Genomic DNA, 23,089 nt, shown 5'->3' on the forward strand with positions numbered 1-23,089 from the left:
CTGTAGTACTACAGTATGTCTGTACTGTAGTACTATGTCTATTATATACTGTAGTACATCATACTGTTATCAAGTTACACATCCACATTGGAGCTATATGTACTGCTGTTCCCATCTGGAACCCAATGTTCACAAACTCTACATGATTCCATTTTTAACCCAATGTTCACAAACTCTACATGATTCCATTTTTAATTGCTTCTTTACCATAATTCACAGTACATTTGACTAAACTACCTCCCTTTTTATTTCATTCTGATGTATGATGTGTGATTAGTAGACAGAAAGCTTAACAATTATGTTTTCTATCACATTTTAGATTGAATGTTCAATCTATTATTTTCGATTTGCTTTTTCTTTTTTTACTTGGAAAAAGTAGTTTGAAGTTTGAACTACTTTTTCCAAGTAGCTTCAATTTGCAAACTGTATTTCTCCCGAGGGTAACTTTGTTGTAGTACAACTTCTTCCATTGTGCAGTAATTGGCGACTGCTTTCAAAGTAGCTTTCCCAGCATTGAAAATAACTGACAATGATTGTCACAACAAAAATATCTCCAAGCAGATATTTAGTTAGTGCTATTTTAGAAGTCTGTTGTTCTGTTGTCCATCTTTTTAAGCTCCAGACAAAATGAAACAAATCCAGGAATCCCTGAAAGACTGTCACAATTATTTGAGTTAATCGCAATTATTCTTGTTTAATCGTCAATCGTTTCCATCTTGGAAAAATTTCAAAATTTCAAAAAAAAATCAGAATAGCATATCTACAAGCTTATTTCAACGATAACCGCTATTTTGTAAATTATTTGTAAAGAAAACATTTATTAATTCAACGATTACCGATATTTTGTAAATTATTTGTAAAGAAAAAATGTATTAAATAGTTAAATAGTTAGTGATTTATTTTGAAGGCTAAAAGGCTAAAGCAGAAATACCAATTATAACATTTGTGCGATGAAGTAAGCAGGAGAAAAACAGAAGTGAAAATTCTGCTGGCTTATGCTGTCTATGGGAACGGAGTTTTTAGAATCCTAATATGTCGGATTCTTCTTCCAGGCTACATTTTTGATCAAAATAAGCTTGATTTAGGTTTTGGGTGAATTAAATAACATTTGCTGGACCTGTTAAGTAGCGGTTATTCACTTCCCGGTTCTCCGTTTTCCGAAAGAAACGGCTTTCAAAATAAGACGGTTAACATTGGAGTGAATGGTGGCGTTCTACGAGTATCGATGCAGCCACCAGATGGAGGTGTCCGTGCGAATGAGTTAATAGACTGTTTTTTCAACATCACAATTCTGTTATCTCACAATAGTGTAAAGTAACTAAACTAAAGTACATTTACTCAAGTACTGTACAATTTTGAGGTATTTTTCTTTAGCTTGAGTTTACTTCTACTCCACTACATCCAATTAATTGAGGCAAATATTGTACTATTACTATAAAACACACATAAGACTTGCCAAGCCATGAGGCCCATAGGGCAGGAGCCTATCTCCTATACTGTATGTGCATAGTGAGGCAGCTTGGTGTACAAGTACACCCCCTGGACATGACTATAGTATGTCACAGATGTACATTATACATCTATGACATATACATGCTTTTTTTAATGTACTTTTGGCACAGGCCTTTTACTTGTAACCGGGTATTGCTATATTGTGGTATTGCTACTTTTACTTAAGTACAAAATGTGAGGACTTTTGATCCACCACTGGCTCATAGTTATCATTTGAATGTGTGAAGAATACGTAAATATACGGATATATGTCTTCATTAGCGAGTAAATAAAGAGACACGTTTCTGAAAAGTTATGAGCTCAAAATGTAGAAAAGGAACCGATTTGCAAGGATTACATTATTTAGCTAATTGCTTTCTAAAGATAATTTAATTTCCCCCTATGTCTTAATTGAACATTTTGCCACACTAAATGAAATTCTTTCCGTCCATTATGGATTGTATCTCATGTGGAAAAATGTCTTAATTGTTATCCTCTACCCTTAGAAAACAGATTACATCTGATGCTGAACATCGCCCAGGGAACTAAATGCAGCGGTGTAACATACCATTAATTACACTATACCGCATGCCATGAAAACGCAATTAATTTCAATAAAATAACAAATTGTATTAAAAAGTAAAGTTCATTTTATGATAATATTGTGTTAAAGAGACAAATTGGAGTTTTCTTTTTTGTTCAAGTGTTCATTCACCCATTTGTAAACTCTTAGTACACTCTGAGTTAACCCATTAAAACCAGGAAACCAGCATCTGTGTCATTTCAGATCTTTGCGTTGGCTATTCAAGATATACAATCTCACAGCGCTGCAAACTTGGCCTCAGGTCTTCATGCCATGGGTTACATTTAATGTGTACACAGCGAAAGCTGGAGTGTAACTAAAAACACACACACACACACACACACACACACCACAGTTGGAACAATCCCTCTTTTATTTGTTAAATGCTCATATACGCAGACAAATGGTAGTCGTTCAAGCTTGACAAATTGCTCCTCCAGTCCCTAGTGTCCCATCAGCTGGTCCAGCTCAGACAGGGAGGAAACCATAGCCGAGAGAAAGAGAGAGAGAGAGAGAGAGAGAGAGAGAGAGAGAGAGAGAGAGAGAGAGAGAGAGAGAGAGAGAGAGAGAGAAAGGGGGAGGAGGGAAGAGAGCGGAGTGGGGGCGGGGTGGAGAGGGCAACGAAAGCCAAATGGGCAAAGTAAATAACATTAATGCTTATTGATTCCTTTCTAAAATAGCGTTATTTATTCCAGCGGCCAAGGATCAGTCAGTGGCTGGCGTAGTTTGGAGCGCATGCCATCATGCATGCGGCAGCAGCACACACCGACACACACAGAAATAACATATGATTCACGGCCGACGGGGCTGCACTCATTATGCAGAGAGACCACGGCACGGGCCAATGCCTCCCTACACGGCTCCTATTTGACTGAAAAACTACTCCATTATTGACCCACGAAGGCCTAATGGTCAATTACATTCATAAACTTTGTAAATTTGCAAGGTTAGCAGTAGGTTAGTCATTGTTGATTCCCGCGCCTTAACCCTTGGCTGATTTATAAACTGGATAAGCATCCATTTTAAGGGTTACCAAAATAATACAGTATACATCCTCAAGATCTAAGATCTATGACGAATTTCCCCTCGGGGTGTGGAAAGCACAAAGCAATCTGAAGGCTGTTTTTAGTCGTTTTTTTGCAGGATATAAAAGATAAATAAAACATTAGGAGAGGATATTGTGTGTGGGCATGGATGGCTAGGGACAGGGGTGTCAATTAAAGCCACAAAGCAAAAATAATGCCAATGCCAGTGATATTCGGAGTGTTAATCCATCCTCCCGTAACTTACAAAATGAGCATACAAATGTAACCAAATGAACCTTAACGGGTCGATTTGGTTACATGTGACAGTGGATGCCAAGATTTGGACAGGAAATATGGAACAGCAGAAGGAGTCCCGTAGCCCACAATAGAGACCTGCCAACAATTACGCCTTCTTCTGTTTACCATTCATGGATCTTCCACATCAGAGCACAGCTGGCAAGTGTAGTTGTTGTGACAAACTACACAGAGGAAATTTTAACTGGAGTTTTGAGCTCAAGTTCTGAAAGTTGAGCCACAGCCAATGTGGACATAAAACAGAGATGACTGACAATTCCCTAACAAGCCTAATCAGCCCAGACAAGAGCCGTTGCGCACCTTGCTAGCTGCCTGTCTCAACCCGGCCTTGTGTGCACCGTATGAATATGAGAAGCTTAGACCATCCATTCCCTCTGCGACTGCAGGTAATTAACTCCTCTGTGATGTTGAAATTGCCACCCACAATATACCACAGTAAATATAGGAGGAAGGTAGGAAGATTGAAAGAAAGGTTATTTTTCTTTCCGCAGCAATTTGTTACCTACACCGACATTCATTAGCGTAAAGATAAGTTGTATGCACTAGTAGGTAGGCAGTAAAAGCGATACTTTGCCTTTGAGTTAATCATCATTTTCTTCGGGCCAGTGGACCACAGAAAAGAGGTACACTTATTAATATAGCGCCACATGATATAAAGCAAAAACTAATTGCACGAAGAGATAATACTAGGACTTATATAGACGTGTACTGTATAATGCAAGGCAAATCAAACATATATTGGTTTAGATCTTCTTTGGACTGCTTGGAATATTGTAACCATTTTATTTCATTATATTTTTGCTAATGTGATAGGAAATGGGACATGTCATAACGCACTCTTTTCAAGGCATTTTCTATGGGATTCGGTGAGTTTCAGCAAATGTCCTGGGACGTGCAGGACTGCCGTTTGTGTAACAGCACATTGCAGTACACCCACACAGATTGCAGACTGCAGTATGTAATATAGCAGACAAGGCTGCCTCATATTGAGGAAGTATTGTAATATCTATGTTAATAACGATGTTGGAGCAACACTGCATACTTGCAGCCAGAGAGTTTCCAGTGTTAAGAGGAATAGTCATGATAAATGATTAATGTCATACCGGGTAACAACAGTGGGGGAAACTTAGGAGGTACGTCTCAGCCAAGATAGTGCCTGAAAACATAATGCATTAGTGATATTGATTGCACAAGTAATACTGAAAGGTGCATAACAGCCACTATACAGCTCCATCAGGGAGATAGAGATGTGCAACACAGCAGGTTAAGATGAGAGCTGGCTCCTATAGTATGATGCGGTATTAACAATGCCAATGATAAGCAGAATTTACGACACACAGATCAGCAGCATTAATGAGGAGCGGGTAAAAAATTACATGAATAATGCAGCAGTCCTGCAGCAGGAAATAGCAATTAAATCATTTAAAGTAGATCAACTGTAGTTTTATTCGGATTTGTTTTTAATTTGGCTCACCGACTCCCTTAATCAATGTCTCACTGCGGTTGGTGTCTGATGTTGGTTAATGTGTCAACTTGAGAGACGTTGTTGATGGTTGGTTTATGTGGTTTGATCACTGGTTTATTGCATGGCTTGGTACGAAGCAGAGCCTTGTATTGAGAGTTACGCCACTGAGGGGGCAGAAAACAGTGCTCATGTAACTGGAAATAGTGACAAATGCCCATATACTACTGGTTTATATTCTATTCAATTCAATTCAATGGAGCTTTATTGGCATGACAAAACATACATTTACATTGCCAAAGCAAGTGTCAAAGTATAATAAAACTGTTGAAAATGGGGAAAGTATATACTGTACAGTTGGAGGGGGTATACAGCATAACTGAATCCAGCAGGTTGAGTGGAAAAGCTCAAAGCCTCAGTGGAAAAGGCCAAATAATATACACAGGTGGGTGCTGATTACAGGCTGCTTCTGCCCTTATGGCGGCACTGCGGTACGCTAACGGATGACCAGTGTGATTGGCACGTTTTGCTGTAGCTGTGATTTGATGTATGATGTGTGAACAGGACATGGGCTTCACTCCTTCCATATTGATAGAAAATGATACTTAGACTTTTGTGTATAGTCTTTTTTGCTAGGCAGCCAAGACAAGGACCATATGAGGAGAGTTTGCACCTACACAGCCGTCACCTTCCCTCTCAGAACTCATTTTGAGAGCGTGGGGGGGGGGGGGGGGAATCACATTTCACTTCATTGACTTTCGCCTCGGATTTAAATTAGCATGCTATACTTCAGCTCGCACGTGGGCCTGTTCGGTCAAAATTGCAAATGATGTTTAGCTTCATGAGTGCTATTATCTTTTTGTGCGCTAATATGTTTTCACATCCGGAGTAATTTTGACAATGACAATAATGATGATAGGCCCATTTAAGCGATAACGCACTGTCAGCAGGAAGGGCCATATCGTCTGTTGTCCTGACAATGAGGCCAATTACTGTATACACTGTTGCCTCAAAGCAGACCGTGTGCAGCACACATGCAGTACACACATCCTCTGCAGTTCACACCAGCCATTGTCATTGATCTACAATAAAGCGTCAAAGTGCTGTTTGTACCATGGATGGCACGCACAAACATTTATCTAGAAACAACCACAGAGAGACAAATGCTCAATGCTCGCACGCACACAGACCCATAACAAGGTTCCATTTGTACATTCTGAGGTAAAAACACAGAGAACTTTACAGTGCACCCACAAAACACAAACTCAGGGAGGCCTATACACTCTCTGGTTTAAATGAACACTAAGGATGCATGCATGCATGCATGCACGCACGCACGCATGCATGCGCGCACGCATGCTTGCACGCACGCACACTCACACGCACACACACAGCTCCTGTCCCATCCTGTCCGTCTCCCTTCACAAATCTGTGTCAACAGTGATGTTTGGTTAAGTACCGGTGGATTCCTTGGGGTCTGGTCATTATGACTTTGTTCAGTGACACCGGGCTATGGGCCCTGGAGGGAAATCCAATGGATGTAATGGAAGGGAATTGTCCTCCGAGGCCCAATTAAGGGAACAGTGCCTATAACAAAAGAGGCGCGTGAGTAAAAAACAGGCCAAGCTGAACAAGGTCTGCTGGGGAATACAACCACCGTGAACATTAACATGCTAAAATAGGACTGTGTGACAATCCAGAGTCTCCATCCAGGAAATCCTTTAGGGACTAGAGAGATAGTGGGGAAGGTTCTGGGACATAAAAAACATCTTATTCTCACTTCCAATTCAAGTGCCTGTGTCACATCTTCCGATAGTAGCTCAGGCTTAGCGTCGAGGTATTGCTGTTATTGAGCTAACTCTCGATGCGCGCACAATGCCGCACACGTGCACACATACACACCCCCCCCCCCCCACACACACACACACACACACACACACACATCAAAAAGCTGATTGGCTGATTGGAGGGGAAAATCGGCTGGTCTTCCCAAAAAGCCTGGGGAAGGATGCGAGGCGGAGGTGGTGGAGGTCACAGACAGAAATGAGCAAAACACGATTAGCCATCTGCCACGAGGAACAGATGTTATGTGATAAATTGCAACTTTCAAATGTTGACTTTCTTTAACCCAGTTGGATGCATCGACGAGGGCAGTCTCTCCATGTTTTGTCGGATGAAAGATTGACAGGGCCGCTGTGTGTTTACACATTCACTTCTCGTATACCGCGAGTTGCTGCTATTTATTTACCTGTCAAACTAAAGCAAAATACTCGTGCTCGCGCTAGGGGATGGGACGACAAACGGTGACCTTGAGCACAGACCCGCACAGAATCTAAAACAAAAAAGGCGTCAAAAAAAGCATGCCATTCACAACTGATACCCACAGAGGGGAAGAAATCACTAAAGCAGGGGTTCTCAACCCGTGGGTTGGGTCGGGGGGGGGGGGGGGGGTCGCCAAATTATTTTATTATTTTCTAAAAAAATTAAATTAAGAGTTTACACATAGTACATGCATACACCTTCCCTAATGATTATATCTGGTGTCAGTATTTATTTATGGTGTATTGTCTCTATTATTAAGGTTATTGTAGCAGTCAATTTATATTGGGGGTCGGGAGGGGTGGGGCCGGGGGCCCCCGGCCAAAAACATTGAGAACCCCTGTACTAAAGAACATTCACTCTGAGACCCATACATAGAAGGCCCTCACACCCTGGCCCCTTTTCCACTGGTTGGTTCCCAATGGGAACCGGTTCAGTTCTTTTTGGTTCTTAGTCCATGAGCCAGAACTCCAAAATTGGAACGTTAATTATGAATTGAGTGTGTAAAACCATACCTATATTGGATTGTTATCACCATGAAACTTCCCCAATTGAGTACTTACACGAAGACAATGATTTATTGTATTATACATTTTTGAATATGCAAATGAGGCATTATGTAGGAAAATATGCAAAATAATTGAAAATATGAAAAAGCTACTACTGTGGAAGGGTTATCATGTATAAATGTACTTGTATTGATCCTATAAACAATTTCATATAGGTCTAGTTTACCCCACCAATTTTTAAGCTCTGGCTCATGGACTAAGAACCAAAAGGAACTGAACCGGTTCCCATTGGGAACCAACTGGTGGAAAGGGGGTCTCAGATGCTCCAGAAAAGAGTCATGTTGATTTAGTTAAGGATCTAATAATAATAAATTGTATTTGTATAGTGCTCACACTATAAAAGGTTGATCATTTGTAGAGTAAGGGTCCGGGAACGAAAAGAACGTTTTCAACCGGGGGTTGAGCCGAGTCAAGAAGACTGAAAATCTGCAAGAGACAGAGAGAAGGTGCACACACACACACACACACACACACACACCAGACCCCCGAGGGGGGGCCATCTGGCCACGCACTCCCAGAGTCAGTCAGACAACGTATAGGCCATTACCTGAGAGATCCCGGTTAACCCCCAGTGCCATGCCGTCACGGAGCCAGAGCACCATGCCATGGTAGCCAGGGATGGAGCAGGGGAGAGTGACCGGCTGGCCAGCCACCACCACCAGGTCTGTGGGCTGCTGGGTGAACACAGCACTGCTCCCTGAAAGAGACCAGAGGAAAAATGGGTTACATAAATTGGAGGATGAAAAGAATATATATATTTTTTAATAAATAATAAAATAACAGATACGTTCTAAATCCTCAGCGGAGCCTGATGTACTGCCGCTGGCCTTGCTTTGCTTATGATAGCAACTTAACTTCACACGTTGGTTCTCAATGAGACAGAGAACAGCGTGTCTATTGAATACTTTATATAGGCTGTGTTGTGCACCATGAATGAATCCACATCCATCAGAAGCCGAGACACGCGAAAGAAACTGCATCGCCGCTATAAGCCTGAGTTATAGTGGTATATAGCGCGCCGTGTTGCGCCGAAAATAACCAATCTATGAGCTCACAGAACCTCAGATGTGCTCTTTTGAGTGCATGACACCAGCACGTATACTACAGTATATCTCAGTATAAATCAGGCTGTACCATCTCACTATGTGCTAAATAGCATACTGCATGCTGTATCACCCTGTACCTCTTCTCCCTAGCTCCTTCAACACAAAGACATGCAGCCACAGATCCTGTCATAGGATCACTCACGCACGCGCACAAACATGTGCACATAAAACCCCATTTCAGATTCTACATCAGGGTGTTTTTATTGTGTTACCACATTTAACGTTCTATCATTTTCCACCATGTTGCGTTCAGTTATTTATTTTTTAAATTCAATTTACTTACATTGTCTATTTTTCTTTGATTTTGTGACTACATGATTTACAACTAATCCCCCCCTTTTCCTTTATCCAGTTTTTATTAAAAATATTTTACCACTTCACTTAAACAGTGAACATCTACATTATGTGTCTCGAAGATAGGTAATGGAGTGTATCTGCGGGCTACTGCTGGAAATGAAAGGAGACAGGGGGGGGGAGGAGAAAAGAGCCACACAGAAACATGTTGACAGTTCTTAACCCCATTTAGGAGATATCTTGAATGGTGAACTCTCCATATGGCAGAGCAGGCTTATCGCCTGGGGCCTTCCTTGTGCCTTCGTTCTGAAGGACCCCAATCTTGGCATGCTATTTTGTTTATTATAGTCTGAATCATCTCTGCTCCTGTATCTCGGTATTCCCCTGGTCTTCATGCTATCGTGTCGCAGCTCTCCCCCCCCTCCCCCCCCCCCCCCTCTTACTCTCTCGGGGTCCATGCCACCCTCTGTGCCTCTCAACCGTTGCTCGCCCTACTTTCATCATCACGTTTCTTTTCCATTGCCGACGGCGCGTTGAGCAAAGTTAAGCCGCAGCAGAAAGAATTGGAATGAAAACACCTCTCAGGCTGGATTGGGATTAAACGTCCTTGAGAACCTACACGGATGCACAGAGCTACAATCTATCTTAGAAATATAGGTACTATCTGTACCACTTAAACCATCCATTCTTAGTAAAATAGGACCTGTATTTGGAGCGTTTTCTGTTCTCCATCCATGCCAAAGAGACGATCTAGCTCTGCTATTTTGGGCGAACGTTCCCCTCAGAATATAGGATGAGGAACCGCCATTCAATGGAGTTCAAAGGGCAGGTGGCGCCATCTTGTGAGGTTTTCAGCTAGTACTTTCAATGGTTCTCTCTCGGGATGCTGGCGTTCAAGTGGTTAAACTATTCTATAATTTAGAAATAGAAACATTTTATATTTTGATATTTATGAACCAAATGGACCCTTGTCCTGTAACTCAGAGAGACAAAATGGACCCGTAATCCATTTGTACACCCTCATAGTTAAATTAACAGTGGTTATATAAGTTGGGTTCCCACTTCCCAGAGATAGAAATGTCATTAATTGGGCCTAGCCTAATTGGGTAGCCTAATGCATGCCAAACTGGGGGTCATTGAAATTAAAATGCGTTGAAAATAGCTAGAGCCGTAAAAATCCTCCGTCATCTGGGTCCCTGGCATATCTTTTCAAATGGGGGTCCGCAGACTAATATGTCGATTTGGGGGTCCTTGACATGAAAACGTTTGGTATATAGTGTAGGGTTGTTCCCATATATGCCCATATACAAAAGAGTAACAGGATGAAGAAACTACACTGTAGAGAGACTCAACCTTTTTCATTTCAAAGACCCAGTTTTTGATGCATTAACTGAGACAAAATGGACCCATACATTTGGTTCCATTTGAATAAATACTCTGTGTTACGGACCTGTAAGGGTCAATTTGGTTCCTGTCAATAATTTCTGTGAGAGTCCTGTGGGTGCCTGGGCCCAGCTATAGCACGGACTGCCATTTATTATTATTATTTTATCTCGGGGACACTTTAAAATCCTCAGTGTTAGTGTCTAAACTTACCCGCCTCATTGTTTCCCTCTACACCACATCACTCCCCCCCCCTCCCAGAAAGTCTACAGGCTCACTACGCTACTTTCACGGAATGTTCAACTCTTATGGCATGCCCAAAATTGAGACGCTATAGGATTAACATGGTTAAACATAACTCTGAAAGTGTAGAAATGCAACCAGTCTATTTGGTTCCCTTTTATACACTTTTAGGAAGTTACAGACTCGCAACAGTCCATTTGTTTCCTAAAAAAACGAATAATTTAGCCTCCTGAAACACCCTGGAGGACCCCTGTGTGTCCCCAGACCCCATGCAGAGAACCACTAGCGGTAGAGCATGACTGAATCACCAAGCCAACCTGCTGAAAGATCCATTTTGCCACTACTGTGTTGCGGTTTAAGGTGAGGGAGAGAGGAGACACTTTAAAGACTCGCCACGGGCAACAGGATTTCCTGTTGCGAGAGCCAGAAGAAGGAACATTGAATAACATACGAAAACAAACGCTTTATGAATACATATTCCTAGATAATAGTGTACACACACACACACACACACACACACACACACAATGGTCCTTTAAAGATGTCCTCTGCGCTTCTTTCTGTGAGCGAGGAGAAAGCTACCCCTTCAAGACCTGATGCTATTTCACTTTAGGGCTACTCACTGTGAAGTCGTGCATCTGTGCGTGTGTGTGTGTGTGTGTGTGTGTGTGTGTGTGTGTGTGTGTGTGTGTGTGTGTGTGTGTGTGTGTGCGCGTGTGCGCGTGTGTGTGTGCCTGCGTGCGTGTGTTGTAGCAGTGCCACACTATAGACTCAGTGAAAAAAAGTATACTCAACCCTAGTACTAGAGTCAAAGTATAAACAGTACATATACTCCTTTTCAACAATGAAAAAACGTATGGTTGTAGTACTACCATTTAGTGTACTACAAAAACCCAAGGACACGTGTCCACTGAGACAGGAAACACCAAGGAAGAAATAATTACAATTATTCACAAACAGAAACAACTAAAACAATAGAAAAATGCAACACAATGCATGCATCAGATTCATCAGGCACATAACGCATACTACGTTAATTCCTTTGATTCAAGCCAGAGCACAATCGATTGATCGATCAATAAAACCAACGTGCTCTGAAAATGCATGTGGCCCTCACCTGGGTCATTAATGCTTTCAAGATGTTCAAGTGGGCCCTGATGCAGAACACGTTGCTATACGGCTGTTCAACTCTGAATCTTTGCCAGAGTTTCTCTGTGTTTGGCTGGCTGGATGAAGATAGGAACATATACAATACATTCAAGGAGTCTCAGTCGCTGGAGGACATCCAGGAAATGTCTTGCCAAGGTTATCAACACCTAGATTACCAAGTATCAAAATAATGCTTCCAAAGCCTGGTATCCTTTAGACATGTTTCTTATTCATATCATTGCTGTTGGACAGAACCCTTGTATCTCCATATATATTTTTTATTTTACTATATTTTTTTCTTCCATAAATTAGTGTTCTATTCTATATACCGTATGGCACAAAAGTAGCGGAAATAGCCGATTTACAATGTGTCGCATTGAGACACATTGAGAGCTTATAGATCTGCCATTTTCATTATTTAGCAAATGTTTGTAACCGTTTGTCTGCATTATGTGTTGGCTGGCTGGCCCAAAACAGTTACATCAGGTTGAAAGTGGTTAAGTCTGCCTATGTGGATTTTACCAATGAACCAATGAACAAGAGCTAAGTTGGGACTAAATAGCGTAATATACATTGGCTCCATTGGAACACAGGTTATTTTCTACACTGCCCCAAACATTGTATTTCAGACTTTTATATTGTATACATGAATGTTGAGTACTGGTGTTGTTGGTTTGTCCTGTATCTGTTCTGTAATTGTCATGTGTCTGTCCTGTCTTACGTACAAACTTCAATAAAAATACTTGAATAATAATAATACACTGCCCCAAAAGCAACGGTTTAGGTCAGGACATGCATGGTTTCCGTGCATGTCCTGACCTGCATGCAATGGAAATATGTACGTTTAGGGGATAGATCAGATGAAATGTTGAATTATCCCGTCCATGGATGAATCACAAAGTATCACTCATGATGAGGCCTCAAATACTCAAGTGGTGGAAAAAGTACTCAATTGTTTTACTTAAGTGAAAGTATCAATACTGCAATGTAGAAGTACTTTGTTACAAGTAAAAGTCTGGAATTCAAAATGTACTTGAGTAAAAGTACAAAAGTATTGCCATCAAAATGTACTTAAAAGTACCAAAAGTAGAAAGTAATCGTTGTGCAGGATGTCCCATTTCATGTTTTCAAATGTATACAAATATTTTGAAAATAGCCGATCTACAAGCATTGTGAGCTTGAAGATCGGCTATTTTCAAATGGCTGAAATGAATACATGGCTGAAGTGCTGCTTAATGTATGTTTTGTAGTAATAATAAAAATCAATACAAAGTAACTAGTAACTACAGTTTAAATAATGTAGTGGAGTAAGAAAATTTGGATCGGAAATGTAGAGGAGTAGAAGTAAAATTGGAAATTGGAAATACTTAACTAAAGTACAAATACCTCAATATGGTACTTTAACTTGTGTGTACAGTATACAGTACTCAAGTGTCTACTTCCCACAACTGCTAATACTGAATCAATATAACAGCATGATGTTTATTCCCAGGGATCACAGCATAAACAGAAATTAAACCAAAGTATTCCACATAATTTTCAAACCCAAATTGTCTGAGAAGAAAGCGGTTCATTATGCTATGAGTGCAACGAGGTGTCCGTGTGTGTGCGCGAGTGTGTATGTGTGTGTGTAGAAGAGAGAGAGCACTGCGCTTTACTCCATGCTGACAGAAAACAGCCACAACACGTTAAAAGTACTTAGTTTGTTGTACTTACTAGAAAAGAAGGAGGAGCAGCCACGCATATCCATGATAAGTTCTGGGATAGAAAATTGCACTAAATACTGTTATTCATGACGGTAGCAGCTGCAGCCTCTGCATGCTAGCTAACTAGCAAGCTAACTAGCGATCCAAATGCTAACCAAAACAAACTGTTGAGCAGGGTTGCCACATTTCTTGAAACAAGCAACCAGGTCTATAAAAATGTTAATAGGCCAAACCAAAGTCAGAAATTCAGAAAAAGTCAGAAAATTTGTCTAAAATAAGCAACTATAGGGCTGACTGTCAAACTTTGTTGGCCAATGTTGTATTAGAGCAGTGGAAGGACTACCACTACATGTATTTTAAAGCAACTTTACAGATAAACAAGTCCATATAATGATTATAATGATCAGACTTGGCAATATATTATATATAATTATACTCCAAGAGCATACACTGACACGACAACGTTGTGATTGGCTCTCGTTCACTGCGATGCAATTTGCGGCATTTCCAAAACAATATTGTGCAGTGTAGCGATTATCAAACGTATTTGCAATGCCATACGTTGAAAGATCTGTTGCCCGTGGACAAGGCACGTTACCTCTGCAGGTTAGATATTAACGGCATAGATGTTTGTCCGTATGTGATTAAGGATTGGAAAAAGTTGCATTGGCTGCCATAGAAAATTCTGGCCAGGGTAAAAAACCGGATGTGACGTTTTTGGGCGTTCCTGTCTTGTTTCGTGTCAGTGTATACAAATGGAACCAAATAGACCCTGATTTTCAGAGTTAAATTAACACTGATGATAGTGTACTACCAGAGAATGGTATCAAATGGGGTTCTGTGGCCTAATGCATACTATAGGCTACTAGTGTGTAAACTGTTGTATATGCTATAGGCCCCTCTTATTTAGCTGCTACAGTATTTATTTACTCTTTGAGTGAGAAGTAAAAAATAATTATAAGCCTTGAAAAGTCATTGGTTTAAGAAAGCAGGGCTGTCTGTACTACTGTCACTTTGTACCTTTTGCATAATCATATCGGTGCAAAATCTTTGCACAATCCTCACAGAAAAGGCATGTTTTTATTCCAGTTTAAAAAAATCACTATATCGGTTGCATATCGGTTATCGGTGATTGTTACCCTCTATCTATCGTATCGGTTATCGGATCGGTCACAAAATTCCATATCGGTCGGTCTCTAGTTTATTTGTTAGTCATCTACTCTAGTTCCATCAGTCGTCAGTCGGCAGGTGGTCCCTGACTGTATCTGCGCATTACGCTGGTCTGCAATGTTCAGACGGTGCATTCCAGACGGCAATCAGTGAGTGTGATGAGGAGCTGCCCTGGTGGTGGTGATCATGCAAATGACTGAAATATCTGTTGATTTCCCTGCACCTAAACTTTGAAAAAGATAAACATGTTGTGGCAGCGGTATTGGGCTCTTAAAAGAAATCAAGGACAAATAACGGCAACATTAGTCAATCTTAATCAATCATGCTATTTCCTGCTATTTGTATAAACGCGGCCCTGTTTACAGAAAATGTGTTTCGGCGGCCCTATGTTTATAAACCAAAACAAAAATAAATCTATTTGCTTCCAAATCCGATCTCTGATAAACTGTAGTGCAAATTTGCTTTTGCTGCCATTAGCATCCTTGTATACGTTCACTCTGACACCATGTGGGGTTTAAGTTATTCTGCACTCACATTACTCTCAATAATCCAGGGATCTCTGAGGCTGCGAATATAGAAGTCGTGCACACAAACAAGAGGAGATTGGGAGTAAGCATGGAAGTAGAAAACATTGCTGCAACCGGGGCTTAAGGGGGAATCAATGATCTATGTATTTAGATATTTACATCTGTGTATGGCTTTCAACAAATGGAGTTTGGACAGATCCACGGGGTGCAATATATTGTGACATGGTGCTCTGCTGTGCGTTCTCAACAATATGTGCACAGCATGACGAGCACTAGTGGGAAAGCGAATAGAACAAATGCATCTCCTCATTACCCCTTCCCAGCCTCTCAGTGGGACAGTCTCAGTCAAACCAACACAAATAAAGTAATAAACATATCTCTTTGACAATGTTTTCGCCTTGTTATTTTTCCTATTTGCCAGGGGTCTACCCTTTAAATCCAAGTTGTCAAAATGTGCAAGGACTCTTGGCTCAAACGCAAACTGCCCGCCTGATATCTCTCTGGACTTGGTGGCCCTTTATATACTGTGTGTTCAGTTTAGGAATAAAGTTAAACTTAATCCAAATGGAATAACACCAAGCATGACAGCTACTCAAAATGTGTACTGTGTAAGTGTGTATCCATGTTTATAGACTTAAGAAACATTATATCATCATTTGCTTCATCCAATGGCATATATTAGCATGTCCTTAATTAATATAGATTCATAAAAATGTATATATTTAAAAAAAAGCAAAAGTTTACTGTACTCAAAAGTACATTATAAAGATGATAAAGAGTAAGTCATATTGTTGCAAGGAGTGGATTATGCTCGGGGGGAAAATCACACCCGTGTGAAGTGAGTGGTGCAACTCCGTGTGGGGGTCCCTGGAAGTTCCAGACCCACAGGAACGCACCCAGGGTGCCGGCCCGGTTCAGGCGAGCCACCCTGTGTCCGTAACAGTCGAGAAATGACAGAGTTACCGTGTGGGGGTCCCCGGGGGGTCCCTCTACTGTACTGTACTGTACTGTACTGCACTGTCACACTCGAAATCATCATATATACAGTTAAAGATGGAGTGCCACAATTTTTGTATTTTTCATGTGTCTATGAGGTGACAGTACTTCATTAGTCGTTTTTATGTGCAATGGTGTATTAACTTTGTATTTAGGGTTTCTTCCTGGAGGCTGAACCCTTGACAGTCAAACGGGCCAATGAAATAAACAGTAATATAGTGACATTACACTATCAGCCCCTCCCCTAACCCCTCCCCCTTTATCATACAACTACAGCTGTGGGTGCGGCTTAAGTTCAAGTGGATCACCACCCATCACCACCCACCAGGCAAACCAGGCATACTTAATGAACTGGTTGGCGTGCCCACATAAAAACAACATTTTAACAAATACTGTACACTTTTTTGAAAGAATTATACCTCCTTATATAACAATAAGACCTGATGATCATGTTTTAGGGTGGAAAAAAATTCACGGCACTCCATATTTAATGTGTGTGTGTGTGTGTGTGTGTGTGTGTGTGTGTGTGTGTGCGCTCGCGCGCGTGCGTGCGCGTGTGTGTGTGTGTGTGCGTGTGTTAGGCTGCGCAACAGTGATACTTGGTGGTGAAAAACACTATTTTCGTGCTCGGACACAGCCAGCCAGGGACACAGACAGCGAGAGACACAGGCAGCCAGGGACACACATAGCCATCTATAGGAGTGGTTGCACCACTAAAAAATGTAAGGACAAATGGACAAGTCTTCCCTCAGCTTGATGCACATCTTATCTCTAGAATCTAGAGATAAGGGTGCAGTGTTGATCTAGAGTCTAGATCAACACTGCAGAACACTGCACCCTGCATGGTGTTTGCGTGCTCCATTTGCAAGTCACTGACGGGGGAATCAATTCTCCCATTGGCTTGCGGAGTTACTGAAATGCAATTAAGCTTATAAGGAGCCCTCAATTCCGCCAAGAAGACTTAGACAAGGGGGACATTTGGCAGTTCTATACTGCAGTGGTCTGTGAGAGGGCTACTGGGGAGATGGAAATGTGTTCCTTAAACAGCTTCAGCAATTTAGCAAAAGAGTGCTGAGAGCGATTTAGTCTCATTATGGTTAGCAGACTGCGATTCCAACACAGAAATCCGCAGAGAAGCACCGATGCCATAAGCAACACACAGGAGAGCAAGCTTCTGTTTTCACTCCTGGTCAGGAAGGACATTGTATGCAGCGCTTATACGTGCAGTTATCATATCATATCCAATAGAAATAACTGTTATTTTGATTCTAATTCAAAATAAAAACATATATATATATATTAGCATCTGTTCTGTCCAAAGTCATTTAATATTGGTATATCGCTGATTGATCAATCACCATTTAACCAAGTAACTGACTGGATCTTTGTTTTAATACCCAAGCTTATTTATAAATGTATTGTTTCATCGTGTTATGTTGACTAAGAGCTGCTAGCCGGGGCGCCCTCTGGACTAGCGATCCAGGTGCATACCACATAGGCGCATGCCTGACAGCGTGTCGCGGGTTTGAGTCCCGATCCCCGACGACCTTTGCTGTGTGTCATTCCCAGTCTCTCTCTCCCCGTTTCCTGTCTCTCTCCACTGCAGTATATCATATCAATAAGGGCAGAAAACCCCCAAAAATATCTTTCAAAAATAAAGGAAAAAAGAAAATAAAAGAGCTGGTCAACAAATGAGTGCTGTGGGAACCAACACACGGGCACCGGTCACGAGGACGTCCCACATTAACATGCGTGGATGTACTCAAGAACTACGCAGGAGCGACGTAGGAGCGCAAAGCACCGACGAGCTGGCCGGATGTATGGAGAAGCGGGATGACTGTGAGCGACGATGGAAGGCTCGTCTGAGGACGACCTATACAGTAGAGTACATCATGGGTTTCTTGGTCCCCTCCTTTGTCCTGTCAACACACCAAATTATTTCCCCCGAAAATAGCAAAACTACATGCACGCTAACGTGTTTTCGCTGATTTGTGTTTTCAGGATGTTAAGGTTCATGGGATTATAGGGACCAATGCAATATTACAGTGTTCTGTTCAACATCTACTGTAGCAGTCATTTGAGAACTGTCAACAGCTGTGACAAAAGAGATTACAGGTCATTGTCATTCTGGTTTCCCTTGTATTGTTATTGCGAGATGAGGACCAAAGTCTACCTCCGAGAAGGAAACGAAAAGAATTGGCTTTGAATTAATCTAGCGTAGATAATATAATTATTACAGTGAATCGTAATAGTCCCCAAGCAATCCAGTGCTGTGGAATGTTTACTGAAGATTTAGACCTCGATGATGGTCTCCTGAATGCTAAACGGAAACATGTTGATAGAATAACCAGCCCAGTCCTTCTAATCTTCTGTAACAAGTGATAAAAGAAATATACAGTATATTTTTTTCACAGTGAAACAAACACAAAATATTGTGCGCCGACTCCCTTGGGTGGGTTCCCTGTGAAAAATGAAATTGTTCACAACTGTATGTCGCGAGGCGCCAGGCCTTGATAGATAACAGTGTGGGCTTTGTAAAAAAGGAAAAAAAATAGAAAAAGAAGAGACACAATGTGGAAAATTGTCCTTCCTTTCAGCTCTCTTGAGTTTCTCAGCTCCCCGCGTTGGAAAATAAATGCGTCTTGCCTGGCGTTGACAAGGGTTGAGCGTGAAGAATGGAAAAATGGATCTTGAGGATCTTTGATTCATGGATTGATCCATCTTCTATGTGAACAAAAGCCACGCAAGCACAGCCCGAGGCAGAGAACAAACGAGGAGCATGTGTGTGGGTGTGCGTGCGTGCGTATGTGGCGCACACGGACAAAGGCGCATGCACATGTAGGCTACATGTACACATGCACAGGGGTGGTGGTGGTGGGGGGGGGTGCAGAAGGGCGGGAGGGCGGGAGGGAGGCCCATGCAGCCATATACAGTAGTACCGATCAAGAAACAAATTTCACATTCAAACTTTTCCAGATGAAAGCACACGGCGCTGTGTACTTTTGCAATGGGAGAATTTTAATGTGGCCTCCTTTGCACCGAGCCATACACTGATGTGTGCGTGGCCCATCCTGTGCTGCAGCATTGCAGCTTCCCTGCATGCGCACTGTCTTTATTGCTGTGAAGTCTGAGGTTTACTGTGCTCACACAGTGTGGAGAGAGAGAGAGGGGGGGGGGAGAGGGGGAGAGAGAGAGAAAGAGAGAGAGAGAGGGGGGGGGAGAGAGAGAGAGAGAGAGAGAGAGAGAGAGAGAGAGAGAGAGGGGGATGGGGGGGGGAATGGAGAGGGGGACAGAGCCATTGAATGCTTCAAGTCCTTTTCCATTATTCCTTCACAACACAGAAGTTTTACTGTCGGCGAGCAGAAGTAATTGTTATATTGTATGTGGGGATGTGTGCTGGTTGAGCCAAAGGAGAATCCTTGGAGAGAAAAAAAACTAATCTCGCCCATGAGATACATGGGAAACCCATCTGTTATGATCCCCCTTGTTGTCTCAACGGAACGACATTCTTGGATCAATTATGGTCTACCACTTACTTTGAAATTGCTTAATTTGTTTAAGAGAGCATACTTGAGAGTTCTGAATTCTGTTTCCATCCTAGAGAATCAATTGGTGGTGTAATTTCATCATTATTTTTAAAGGTTGGATGGCCCGTCATAGCATGTACATCCATGGTATTGGGTATGAAGCAGGTTGGATGGCCCGTCATAGCATGTACATCCATGGTATTGGGTATGAAGCAGGTTGGATGGCCCGTCATAGCATATACTGTACATCCATGGTATTGGGTATGAAGCAGAGAGTCTTGTAACTCTCAGAGAGCCATATCGGCTGCCTCCTTTGATATTTTATTTACAACTTCAGAAAAGAACAGAAATGTTGGTCGGGGTCTATGCTACTCCATGCATGTATTGCATGAAAAAGAAAAGGCATACAAGTCACTGACTATTTCCAATCATCCTCCTATCAGACGAGAAAAGCGAACGACCAAGGTACTTACTCAAGTAAATTTAGAATTCCGGACTTTCCACTGGGAATCAGTGGCTGTAATATATTACTAACTTGTGAAGGAGCATGCACTGCAGCCTTGTACACACTCATCCATCCAGAAGCGCCTCGCCTGCCTGTGTGACGCATGATGAAGTCACAAGCACAACCCTGTCATGTCTGCCTCTCTGATTGATATGGCAAATGTCTGCTGATGACCTGAGAAGGATGTTATCAGACCTGGCGCTCTCAAGCAGCACAGGAGAGGTGAGGGCACAAAACCTCCCATCTACAATTTTCAACATTTTATGTTGTTTGTATGGCTGGGGAGGGGGGTCATAATGCCGGAGCAATGCCACGCATTGCGAGCTTGTAGATCTACTATTTTTTGCTATTTTTGAACATTTGTGAAAGTATTTTGTCCGTGGCTTTTATAACTATTGAACCAATGGGGCGCAGCTAGGGGTAGAGTAGCCTCGGAAACCCAGACGTTTTTATTTCCAGGGAGAAAAAAAAAAGGTCTGGGATTGAGTCCACTTCAATTCGGCATAGAGTAGCGCAAACGTCACTCACTCTCTGCTGATTTCTGATCGTCTGCACCTTTGTTAAATTGGCTAGGGATAGAGTGGCCGGTAGAGTGGACGTATGGCGAACTGCGAGGTTCCCAGTTGATCCCAGGCTGCCCCAGAGTTAGTGTTGAAGTGTCCTTGAGCAAGACGCTGAACCCCCTAATTGCTCTCGGAGTGTGCAGGTTGGTGCCTTGCATGGTTTCCTCTGCCATCGGTGTATGAATGTGGGTGCGAGTGGGTGAATGTAATGCACAACCTATGTAAAACGCTTTGGATAAAAGCGCTATGTAAATGCACCATGTACTGTACCATTTAACAGAACACCAGCTTATTGTGACTAAATAATAACTACACGTGACACACATGGAACACAAGTTTCCTTCTTTAGTTTTCCATTTCCTGAAAAATAACACTTTGACATACAAGGTTTCCACGCAACAGCGATGATATAAAGGTCACGCGCAGCACACTGCGCCCATATATCAACTTGCTATTGTCACAGTGTGTGGCAGTTGTTGCGCTTTACCTCTGCATGAGTGGTGACCAGCCAATAGCATACTCCTCAATCTTACCATGACAGACAATTGAATAATTACTCACACCTTCCAAAATAAACATGTGGAACATTCAAAGCCAGCTGTCGAAACACAAAAAGCACTCTTCTTCTAAGAGTGAGCTAGGGTCATATACTTATAGCGTCGCTGTCGGGTGGATCTCCATGTGCTTTGTTTCGTAAATGAATGCTCTCTACTTAATCACACAGAAGCGGCACAAAATAGACGATCTACTAGCGCACAACCTGTCACTATGTGTAGGTTTGGTAAATATTGAACAAATGACAAGTATTAAGAGCTTGTGACTCAATGATAACAAGACTAGAGATCCATTGGAACATTATTCTTTCTTCTCCATTTTCAGAAAATTCACAGTTTTGGACATACAGGTTTCCCACCCGACAGTGACATACAGTATATGGGCATGTTTGCAGCCATAGTGTTGCCATTCGTAGTGAAATATGGTTTGTGTCAAAACAAGGCAGTGAAGGACAGCTATTTGTGGGAGGAAACAGGAGCAACAGCTTTATGTCTCTCTTATCAGAGGTAAGTTCCACATGTAGTGGGACAAGCACCACATTTACTGCTCTATACAAGATGAGTTGCCACTCTGTCTGTCTGTGGGTGGTTCACTACACGCAGTGGTGGAAAGTTACTAAAGTAAGTAAGTTACTTATACTGTACAACTTTGAAGTATTTGTACTTTACATTTCCACTACTTTTACTTCTAATCCACTACATCTCAGAGGCTAATATTATTTTTACTCCACTACAATGATTTGAAAACTTTAGTTACTTGTTGATTTTCATTATTATGACATTTCAGCCCTATACACAGCCATTTGAAAATAGCACATCCACAAGCTCACAATGCGTCGCGATGGAAGTATAGAGTATTTCTAAAAGACACATGACAATGTCAACGAGGTCGTATACCACTGGGCTTGTGTACCTCACGCAAAAGGAAACGTGCGATCAGATTTGGAGGGACAACTTCATCCGAGACAGCCATTGGGTGGACCGTGATAGCACAACCTCCATCTATCTTCTGAGCCAAGATGTCAACATCTCCTGAGACTAAATGAGCATTTTGGTGTAATCACCACATGTTTCCTTTTACAACCTTTTTGGTTTGTTTTCTTTTTGCAGAAAAGGAAAGCATTCTATATTATTATGAATGTACAGCGTGAGGTTTTTCATATTATGTATGTATTTAATTCTTTTTTTTCTCCCTCTCTCCACGGCTGATGGCTTTGTGATTGAGGTAATTTGGAAGAACCGCAATGCATTATTCCATTACAATATGAAGTCCGCAGGCAAATTCAAATTCAAGGCAACAGCTTTCTGCACTCCATAGAACTGGTGTGGCACTAACTCCATTTACTTGTTCCACCGACCATGAAAAGAATGCACACACAGGCGCACGCGCACGCGCACGCACACGCACACAAATTGCTTTGGTAAAGTACTGTTATGTGTAAATTATGCTGCACAGTATGTGGCATTGCTTGCCACAATCATTCTTGTCGGCAAGCGACACCATCGTGCGGTGAGTAGGAAGCCTGTTGTAGACTTTAGTTATAAGTACATATAGGGCTTACAACACAATGAAGCACCAACTTTTTAGAAATATAGGGCGCA

General features: G+C 41.8%; 1 protein-coding gene across 1 annotated transcript in view; it reads right to left on the reverse strand.

The window, feature by feature from the left end:
• Window positions 1–23,089, reverse strand: part of LOC308327152 (kin of IRRE-like protein 3) — a 233,674-nt gene that overhangs the window by 107,296 nt on the left and 103,289 nt on the right. Inside the window, exon 2 of the mRNA XM_080780360.1 lies at window positions 8,312–8,461. Coding sequence (XP_080636486.1) covers window positions 8,312–8,461 — 150 coding nt within the window. The remainder of the gene's footprint in view (window positions 1–8,311; window positions 8,462–23,089) is intronic.

This window comes from Protomyctophum bolini (genome assembly GCF_963924005.1).
Source record: "Protomyctophum bolini genome assembly, chromosome: 13".
NCBI classification, from domain to species: Eukaryota; Metazoa; Chordata; class Actinopteri; order Myctophiformes; family Myctophidae; genus Protomyctophum; species Protomyctophum bolini.